The 10,703-nt window shown below is 32.1% G+C and overlaps 1 protein-coding gene across 2 annotated transcripts; it reads right to left on the bottom strand.

Annotated features, from left to right (window-relative positions):
- Positions 1–655: 655 nt before the first annotated feature.
- On the bottom strand, positions 656–8,672 carry LOC124454392 (G-protein coupled receptor 143-like). Of its 2 annotated transcripts, XM_047005201.1 has the most exons (9): positions 8,613–8,672; positions 7,902–8,163; positions 6,525–6,640; positions 5,828–5,916; positions 4,996–5,088; positions 4,216–4,322; positions 3,923–4,028; positions 3,263–3,353; positions 656–1,237 (listed from the first exon to the last, which is right to left on the bottom strand). In XM_047005201.1, the coding sequence occupies exons 2-9, from the start codon at positions 8,131–8,133 to the stop codon at positions 962–964; spliced, it is 1,110 nt and encodes a 369-aa protein (XP_046861157.1). In that variant the 5' UTR covers positions 8,134–8,163; positions 8,613–8,672; the 3' UTR covers positions 656–961. The 2 variants fall into 2 exon arrangements, with proteins under 2 accessions (XP_046861157.1, XP_046861159.1); XM_047005203.1 differs by lacking the exon at positions 8,613–8,672 and having other exon boundaries at positions 7,902–8,242.
- Between the last annotated feature and the right edge of the window lie 2,031 nt (positions 8,673–10,703).

The following is a 10,703-nucleotide window of genomic DNA, read 5'->3' on the forward strand; positions in this document are numbered from 1 at the left end:
TCAGTAATTGCAATGAACAAGGAGTCAAATTCAAAATATCAAAAGGTCGAGAGACGAAAGTTCATCAACACAAAAATTTATCTTGTAAATAGGAGAATCGTAAAGGTAAAAAAAATATGGATGGAAAGGAATTGCAAAGAGCTACCAGTAAAAATACTTTATTTGCCATTCATACCCTGTTGTAATAGAAGATAAAATAAGACAAAATTCAGCCGTATATCAGAGTGAAGATAGCCAGTCCAAAAATTTTATTCCACATGCATGGGTACAATAATCTTTTTCACGAGCAACCCAAGAAAATTTGCTGAAGAACACGATAACATTTGAAACATTTACATTCTTCTCGAGGGATTTTCTAAATATGTGACATCGTTACGAGGGATTTTGTGCAGAAAATTGTGTATTTAAATTTTCAACAATTTGAATTCATTATTGTTGAAGAGCTACTGCCTGCTCAATCTCAACCTCCCACCTCCCCCCCCTTCCGAATTACCACAAACCTTTACATAACAAACATAAAAAATATTTAAATTGGTGGGCATCATCATTATCGTTCAAGTTTTACGTGTTTGATTACAAAACAGTTGCAAAATCTCACTCATCACTTTAAAAATATGCATTATTCACATGAAATATTCAAAAGTAAATCATACAATCTTGAGAGCCCATTTTATTGAACACTTGGTAAGTAATGACAGCATTAAAGGTAGACGAAAATTATTTTACAAAAGAAATGAAATTAATCAAGAACAGTCACTGTAATATCACATTAATATTTTTCATCGTGCACGTCCAGAAATACGTTACTTCATGTTATATTGATATTTGTACCGTTTGCTGTTGCAGTTTAACTTTTATTTCATTAATATGTTTCACCGTGCACGTCCAGAGATATGATACTTCATGTTATCTTGATATTTGTACCATTTGCTGTTGCAGTTTAACTTTTATTTCTAGTTACTTAGGAATGACAGCACTCACCAAACAATCTTGATTTGTAATTAAATGCTTGAGGATTTTTCAATGAACTAGGAGATTTCTGAAAAGAATTATAACTTCTCCTTTTATTTTGCACGAGGTTCTTGCTACATAGATGTTGAAAAGGCGAAATAATTTCATTGAAATTTAAAGGTGCTTGTATAAATTTAGGTTCTTTCATGATGTCACGTGGTATAACTTTGAACGTGTTACGATAAACAAAGCAGTTAAAAAGTCCATGTAGAGGATTTAAAACAGCCTGAAAGAAATGAAAAGGAAATTTATAAAAGTTTTTAACAATTCCTTTATTGGAAGTATTGTCCTGAGCTTAGTAGCATAGTTAATACAGTGTTATTCTTCCTAATTAGCAAGATTAAAGAAATTGTATGAATAAACTAATGAAATATAAAAGTTTGAAATTGGCATCAAAGTTGCTTTCTTAAAAAAAAGGAATAAAGCAATATGGTTTTCGTATTAGGACACTGCTATCAAACAATATACATCGTGCTCAATTTTCGTTTTAAAAAACAATGTTATAACATTAAAAGCAGATTATTTCACGAGTCTGTCAAGTTTTGAAATCAATGAGCCCTTTAAGGCCTTACACCCAACACTCTTCTGTGCTACAGAGCAGGACTAATTTTAACTAGAAACTTTAACACCCAAGCTTAAGTCTCTTTTGTTTAAGAAAAAAAATACCATGACGATGGCTTTGCAATATTTTGTTCATATCAATTGCAATAAAATCGATCTTTGGTTTCCGTTGAACTTCCTAAGCCATTGTTAACGTTTAAAAAATGGAAAAAGAAAATAATCGATAGCGACACCAAAATTTAAATAATGCCAGGTCTTTTTATTTATATCATTTTAATTTCATGACATAGGCCAATCAATAAATGTGTCAAATAGTTGTTCATTTTATAATTTATTAACGTAACAGACAAATAATTCGTTTTCTTGTCAAACCACACTAAAAAATGAATATATTGTTTGTTTTACTTATTTTTCTAATCTTGACGCAGACATGCCTGGGAAAAACTAAGACAAACTTTACGTAAATGCATCCTAGTATGACTTAATCACCTAATTATAATTAGTACAGTCATTTTATTATTCTATTGCAAATGCTTTGACTTGATTGGTTAGATAGACTAGATAACGAGCACGGAAGCAATAGATAATGAGCAGCGAAAAAGCATGGCCACCAACCGAGCCGTTTCGCGTTTTACTAAGTTTTCTGAAAATAAAGTTGATCGTTTTTTTCAAAAAGAAACCACTAAGAAGACTAAAGTTGCCACTAAATACAACTGTAAGATGTCTAAAAGTAAAATGAAAAAAATAAGTAAATAACGGAAGATGCATTGCGCAAGAGTCGTTCGCTTTTTAATATAAGCATGATGCCTATCACACATACACTCGGGTTACTAAAGAACATTGTTTGGTTAAATTTGCGTAATACAGTCGTTGCCAAATAGCACAACATAAAGCCTATCACACATACACTCGAGTTACTAAAGACAATGTTTGGTTAAATTTGCGTAATACAATAGTTGCCAAATAGCACAACAAAAAGTGTATCACACATACACTCGGGTTACTAAAGAACATTGTTTGGTTAAATTTGCGTAATAAAATAAGTTGCCAAATAGCACAAAAAAATTCATGGCAATGCAATCTCAAGTATGGCAATATATTATGTAAGTAAATGATATTTTGGTATGCGCGTGTCATTAGTGACACTCAAGCGTGAGGCGATCCAGGAACAATTTTGATTGGTTCAAAGAATTCGTGTCAGTCACTCGTGTTGCAAATAACTCACGATAGCACAAAAAAATTCGAATCTACCAAAATTCCTTAGGTAGCAATGGCGAAGCAAACTCATTATTTGGGGGCACATCTTCTTATATTCATGTTCTGCCGCATAAGTTCCTTTGAAATACATTGTTTTTAACATGCGTTTATGAATTTGTGCCCCCCCCCTAATTAAGGAGTTTTCTACGCCACTGTTAAGTAGCCAGAGTAACGATGTCAAAAGCTACAAATCCATAAAGCAGCAAACTAAGAAAAACTGTAGAAACCTTTTTTATAAATACCAGTATGATTCTACTAAAACATTTAGAGCACTCGCTCTCTATTTTCATTATCCAATAGTTGATTGGAGCTTTCGCCTTATAAACTATTAACTGATAGATATCTCAATCTCATAAGTGGAACCATTCTATTCATTTAAAACTAATAATGCCTGTTAAGTCATTTATGCACGTCAAAATTTCGTTTGACTCACCTCAACATACCAAAATATAAGAAAAGATGATCTCATTTCACCGTGATGCATTGTCCAGTAATACAAAATGGAAATGACATTTGGAAACCAGCTAAAAAAAGTTAATAAAAAATAAAATTAACGTATTGCAGGTTGACATCTTATATAATTACATTTATACAATAAATACAATAAAAAGCGTGCGCTGATTGGTCTAGAGCTGTGTTTGCATTAGCCTGTGCAAAACATATCTGAGCTCGTTAATCAAATCAATCAAAATAATCAATCAGACAAAGAGAATTTGCAAATCAATCATGCACAATTTTATATGAAAAATTAAAACTTTTACTTTAAAATTGTCTATATTGCATTATTGTTATTTTATAAAAGCTTTCGAGCCGGTGCAACCCTCGACCTTTGGTCTCGGACTTGCACTGATCTGCTCTCGAGTTCTCCCAAGGGTCTCTTCGGTTTGCATAAGTCTGTGCAAACACAGTAAACATCTTTTATTTCTTAATTAAAACTCTATTCTGATGTAAAGATTTTCAAGAACAATTTTCGAAAGTACAAAATATAAATGAATGTAGAAAAAATTTTTCATAGTATGTAAAAGTTGTTTCTAGTAAAGAAAATTAGATCTAAAAATCATCTGTAAAATGACGTTTAAAAGAAATATCCCACCATAAAGCATATGTTCCCATAATTACAAGATATCTTCTAGCGACGATCTTCAAAGCTAATCTTTCGTCATATGAGAATATGCCAGTACCTTTAAGTCGACGTCTAACTGTAAAATTAATTCATTACAAAAATCACCTCCACCAAAATATATACAAAAATTTTGCCGTAAGGGAAAGAAAGGGAAGGGACAGAAAGGAGTGGTAAGGGGTAGAAGGGAAGGGAAGGGATATTAATAAATAAAGCGCGAATTCCTTTAAAAATTTTATACAATATACACTTATTGCAAAGCATACCTTTTTTGTACGTAGCAACAAACAACAATGGATTGACCACGAAGACAATTAATACAGGTATATATGACACGATTAGTCTGGATTCAATGCCATGAGGTTCATCGCAGCTAAAAACGAAAACATATAGTTTCAAATCAAAATTCTTTTAAAATAGTAAATTTTCTCTTTTGTCATCGCAATTTTTATTTGGATAATATTTGTTATTTAAGAAATAAAAGATGTTTACAAAGGTTTTTGCTAATCGAGGAGACCATCGGGAGAACTCGGGAGCTGATCAGCTCATGCTCGAGAGTTCTCACAAACCTCTCCGAGGTTTGCATAAGCCACTGCAAACACGAAAAGCATCTTTTATTTCTTTTGTAAAATAAAGTAATGCGAAAAAGACAAACATTTTAATTTTTCCTCTAAAATGTATTCATGATCGACTTGCAAATTATCTTTGACTAATTAATTATTATGATTTATTTGATTGGTTGAGCTCAAATGTGTTTTGCACAGGCTAATACAAACTCAGCTTTAGACCAATCAGCGCACGCGTTTTATTGTGTTTATTTCATAAAAATACATCATTTGCTTACTTTTTGCAAAGATCAAATTTTACTAATTTACTGTGCAGCTATTATTTTTTTGCCAACTTAATTTTGTACTTTCAGTAAATCTTTCAGCGTAATAGATTAAGAAAATTAATAAAAAGAATGGGAAAGAGAATAAAAGAGCGTATATCTTCTGATAAATTAGAAAATCCAAATGAAAGAACTGTTTGAGTTAAAAATTACTTACATAACAGGCCAATAACCCCAACTGATTGATTCAATGACACCAACAAAGTTCATTGGTATTAACCAAGCCAGAATATGGTATACCACCATAGGGCTGAAAAAGTAAATAAAGCTCATCATGTTTTATTTGACAATATAAATTTTATCAACACAATTTCAGTTGTCTATCAATTAGCTACACTGTGTTCAACAAAAACAGTTCATGTAGAAAAGCTTTATTAACTGCAATTTGATTTTGGAAAATTCACGTTATAATGTTGGATTTACAAGATCTTTAAGTAAATTTTGATTTTGGAAAAATACGAATGACGTGTGCTTACTATTGGATGAATAAAATGGTTCTTTAAAGCAGTTTATTGTCAATAATTCCACGCATTGTTCTGCAACAATATTAGTGTTGCACAAGCAACATTATCCAAAACAAAAACTAAAAACATTCAGAAAGATTGCATGTCTTTATTTCATCATAACAGGCTATAATTATGCCCTCAAAAGCGTTATCCCCACTATCTCCCCCTCCCCCGTGTACAATATGGAAATCTGGCTATTTTCACAAGTATAAATGCAGGTTATAAGATTGTCATGTCTTATAACCTATTTGTAGTCGCGTGAAATTGGACCATCAAACAGAAACAAAAAGCATTTTATTTATGTGATTGAGTTTGACTGCTGCAATTTTAGTTTAACACATACAAACTTACCCACCATGCAGTGCATTTTGTTTAAAGTATTTCAATGACATTATCTGCTGACCTTAGATACGTATGACTGCAAGAAAACCCCTTAAATCTATCAAAAATAGCTTTCAGATACTACATTAAATGCTAACTCACCAATGGATTTTGTAAATCTGCAAACACACGTCTATTGCAAAATTCAAAGTCCATATAGCACTTGCAATAACCGCCATTAATGTTACAATCTATAAGAAAATAATGCTGTACAGTTTTAAGGCAATTTAATGTAATGACTTTATAGTAAATGTGCTTTATATGTTGTAACGAAAAATTAATGTCGTCACTTTACTGTGTAATCAAAACATCATTGCATGGAGTCTGGAAGGATGATCACGCGAGAATCCCTTGCAACACTGGAAGCAGATCCATATAAGAGTACAATAAAATGCAAAAGTAAAACTGAAAGTTTTATTATACAACATAATTTTATCAAGCAAGCTCCCTTAAAAAAGTGGAAGGTTTTCTTAAAGAGTGCGTAAATAGGAAGGTTTGGGATCTCCCAAATCGTCAAAGTCAGAAATTTTCTTGGCTTAATAAATTCTCAGAAAAGAAAGTTTCTAAGGATTATTAATTGTTTTGTCAGAAATTTAAACGTAAATAATTCACCATTATTTTCACAAAACCTTTTTTAAAAATACAATTTTGCTACGGCAATGTGTCTAAGATGGAAATATAATCAAGGATCTTTTAAAATAAAACAAAATACAAAACTCTCACCGCGGCCTGACATCTCTTCAACATGATAGAAAACATTTTTAGGCCAATCCAAAAGTAGTTGAAAGAAGTTATTTACCTCCATAACTGTGCATATTGCATCCAGTGAAATAAATTTTTTCGGTTTGTATGTGTTATCATTAACTTTGATTGGCTTTTGTATAATCAACAACATAACTGCAAGTGCTATCATTCCTGTAACATTAAAAGTAAAAGGAAAATAAATAAGTATTAAAAAAAAGTAATTTAAGGCATGAGAATGTTATTGTACGTCAATTCAACAAGGATATCAAAAACTTTTTTCATAAAAAACTCTATTGAAGCGTTCTAGCTCAGGAGATCACTTCATTTTGTGTGGCGTAGCTTTGCACGTGGCTTTGATGTAATTCTGATACAGTAATAGAACGCAACCCGTATAATTATTTATAAGATAAACACAATGAAACGCGTGCATTGATTGGTCTAGAGCTATGTTTGAATTTGTCTGTGCAAAACACATCCGAGACTAAGCAATCAAATCAATCATAACAATCAGCCAAAGAGAATTTGCAAATCGATAATGAATACATAATAGAGGAAAAATTAAAACGTTTACTTTAAAATTTTCTGTTTCGCGTTATTGTTATTTTATAAAACAAATAAAAGATGTTTTTGTGTTTGCACTGGCTTGTGCAATCCTCGGAGAAGTTTGTGAGAACTCTCGACCAGGTGAAACCCTCGTCCTTCGGTCTCGAGCTTGCACTGATCTGCTCTCGAGTTCTCCCAAAGGTCTCCTCGATATCCATAAGCCTGTGCAAACACAGTAAACATCTTTTATTTCTTAAATGTCAAATGATGGAAGTAAATTTGATGTATTAAATTCTTTCTTAATCTGTGCCGAGTCATTAGACGCGATGAACTATCTTTGCGGAGTAAAATATTAATTTCTCCAAAATATCTTTAATGTAAGAAGAAATAGTTATTCTAAGAATAGCATAGAAAATACATTTCTCACACCTGCATGAGTTTTCTTGCAAGTTTCTATATAAAACAGCATGCACGTGTAAGGAATGTTGGGTAGGGGAACGGTAGCCCTCAGACTGAGACTGTTGCGCACACTAATTCTGTCGGGCATTATAAGTAGCAGATCAGAGATTGCCTGTATTCTAAAAGCTTGATCACACTTAGTGACTTATATCCAAATTCAACCAAATATATATATTAATTAAACAGTAGATAGTGATATATGATACGGGTGACAAGTCTGGAACATTTGTTATTGCTTTATTTCATCTCCTACACTTCAACACCAAACAATTTAAAAATATTCAACAAAGTAAATGCTGTAGGTTTTTTTTAACATGCGCGCAACGCTCACCCGCCGACCTTGGCCATGATAATATGACAAATCGACAATACCGAGCAATTATTTGGCTAATTTCATCTTTTACTACATGATACGGCGACAAAAACTTACCTAAACATGTTATTAAATCAGACAATGCCAAAAAAAAGATAATATTGTGATGAGCTGACGGACTTCGTCTCACTGCGTTACGATATTTCCATAAATGTCGAAGTTGTACTGCAGCACCAGCCAAACCAAAAGTTGATGTTGTTATGTAGATTGCACTTAGAGTTTTCCTTTCATCGTCATTTAAAACGTCGCCGGGAATGCAACGAATAGACCAATCTCGAAGTAAAGCCATACTCTTACACTGGACTTTGACAGCTATAAGCTGTTATAAAAGAAAAATTGATTATTTCTATTTAAAGAGACTTTATCGCACCTACTTTATTTACATATTTATTTGCTATATTACAGTGGCATAGTAGCAAGGAAAAAGAATCTTGAGCAACCACAAATAAGGCGTAAAGTCTTATCATAGACAGTTAAAATACATTGATGTGCAAAAACAAATCATAATTTATTTTGAATCTTTAAAAACGTATAATAAAAGTAGTCAAGCTGCAGCAATATAAATGCGGACATTTTCGTAATATTATCAAGAAATATTATTATCGCATCTAATGTTACTTTGAGAAGAAAAAATTCGTAAAATCGTAGGCATCCAACAAATTGATGGCAAACGATTTTTCATATCTGAAGATTTAATTTATGCGCATAGAAAATACAAATCCCTGATGAAAAATGTGCTAAAAATTTTGACAAATTTATGGTGCTTACCGAAAAACACGTATCAACTTTCCAAAATAAACATTGATTATGAAAGGCTTAACAATGTGGCGACTGGCAATATAAACATGTATATTATCGCTCTATCACTTGTGACAGGATAAACAGACTTGTATTACATTCACATGATTAAAAAGAAACTTGATGATTTTCTTTTGTTTACAAATATGGTATATGTCATCAGTTGGCAGCAATTAACAATGTTGACATGCCTTGGTCCATTCTTTCCCACAACCTAGAACTTGTTGAAATATTAGTTTATTTATCTGTGTAGATTTGCCTGTGCGGTAGGTTGGCATATTGTTTTGAAAGAAGGGGTACATGGGTGGGGGAAGGGGCACACTTAGGAAAGTAGATACTTGTATTGTGCATTGTACGTGTGTTGCATTATGTAATGTTATACATAATATATTAATCCTAACACGGTGTTTAATATGCACATGAAAAACATGTGACTTGGACGAGATTTTAACTCGCACCTTCGGGATACTAGTCCGCCACTCTGCCTGTTGAGCTACCAAGCCCACAGGGATTGGAGATGCGGGTAAAGTTTCAGATATTTAGCTAATTTATGTTGATCTATATCCATGTGTTGTACAAGCTAGTTGTAAGTGTATGATAAGAGTTCGTTGATGAAACTTGTGAGTTTTGAAAGGATTTGTAATAATTTGCGTTTTTCCGCTGGTGTTCAGTCTTGGGATTTAAAGGTTCTCTATCCATCATTTGATAAATAATTTCTCTTGCATTTGGATGTCGTTGTAGTAATCTAAGTTGACGACTGTAGTCAAGCTTCAAAGCTCTGAAGGCGTCACGGTAAACAAAAATAATTAAATAAGCCTTGCAAAGGGTTGACAATTACCTTAAAAGAGAATAAAGAACATCCATTCAATTCAAATTTGTTTTTAGAAAGAAAGAATTTATTAAAAAGTATGGAATAATAATACAGATCATTCAAAACAAACAATTTATTGAAAAACTTCATCAGTAGAAAAACTCTAATTGCATAAAAAACGACAATTGTGCTATTTAAATAATATTTTCATTAATAAAACCTTTAAATTGGCAGCGTACTTTTTAAAGCAGTTTATTCTTGTCAGTTTTTATCCTTTATTAAAGTTTATGTAATATCCGCTGTACACAAATTGTGACGTCACATTGAATAATAAAACTAAAGAATGTTTTGGAAACTAAAGAATGTTTTGAACTTTGCAAGAAGCCACTCTTTATCGAAAATGGCGTCACAAATCGAGTAAATTGTGCATTAAAAACTGCAATAAGTTAAGAACGGAAAAAGTGCATAACTTTTACAGAAAGAGTACCGTCATTTTAAAAGTTCTGTCTATGAAATTACTTTAAACATTAAAGTTTTCAATTCATGGGCCCATTAATGAACAGTATTTAAGCAGTTCTTTTACTTTTTACTGCAGTTTACAATTCTTAGGTAGCATGTTTACTTCCACTTAAGTATATATATATTAAGTAAAATATGAGTACTTTAATAAAGACTGTAGGCTATGGAACAAAGACAGAAATTTTGAGTAAATGTCAGGCCGTATAATCAGTAGCTGTTCCGGGGAACAGCTTCCATTTAGCTACACCTAGAGCTTTATTTTAGTGTTTACTTAGTTTATAGTTTTATGCGATTTTTTATCTACTTAAGAAATTATATTAAGCGTTCATTTGCATACATGTTACAACTAAATTACGCTTTGTTGCTGCTTCTTAAACTCGATCTCTGAGAGCAAAATCTGGGTGCAAACTTGGGAAATAAAAATGCCATTTTCTGATCTTCTTTAAGTTGCTAAATTTGACATTAATATTCCTGTAAGCAGTGCAAAGTTCTTTTAGAAAGTTGAAACTGATATATAATCATCTCAGAACGACAACGACAAATTCAAGACCCAAGTATTCGTAATTACTAGCATTCATTGTACGTAAAGGAATATTATAATACCATATAATGCATCACAAATCTCAGTAATAATGAGTGACTTGTTTTCAAAGATTACGTCATTAACTATAGCAATTTATTGTTTATGAATAATTCTAGTCCACTGCTCAATTGTTTGATGACTTGTTCTC

The sequence above is a fragment of the Xenia sp. Carnegie-2017 genome, unplaced genomic scaffold, assembly GCF_021976095.1.
Source record: "Xenia sp. Carnegie-2017 unplaced genomic scaffold, XeniaSp_v1 HiC_scaffold_3, whole genome shotgun sequence".
Lineage (NCBI taxonomy): Eukaryota > Metazoa > Cnidaria > Anthozoa > Malacalcyonacea > Xeniidae > Xenia > Xenia sp. Carnegie-2017.

What these genes read in the sequence shown, in the direction of transcription:
- LOC124454392 (XM_047005201.1), bottom strand. Translation starts at nt 8,133, where the DNA reads ATGGCTTTACTTCGAGATTGGTCTATTCGTTGCATTCCCGGCGACGTT. An exon ending in TGGGGTTATTGGCCTGTTAT is followed by an intron (nt 4,323 to 4,995) that starts GTAAGTAATTTT and finishes TTTCGTTTTTAG; the next exon opens with CTGCGATGAACCTCATGGCA. An exon ending in TTATATTTTGGTATGTTGAG is followed by an intron (nt 1,238 to 3,262) that starts GTGAGTCAAACG and finishes CATTTCTTTCAG; the next exon opens with GCTGTTTTAAATCCTCTACA.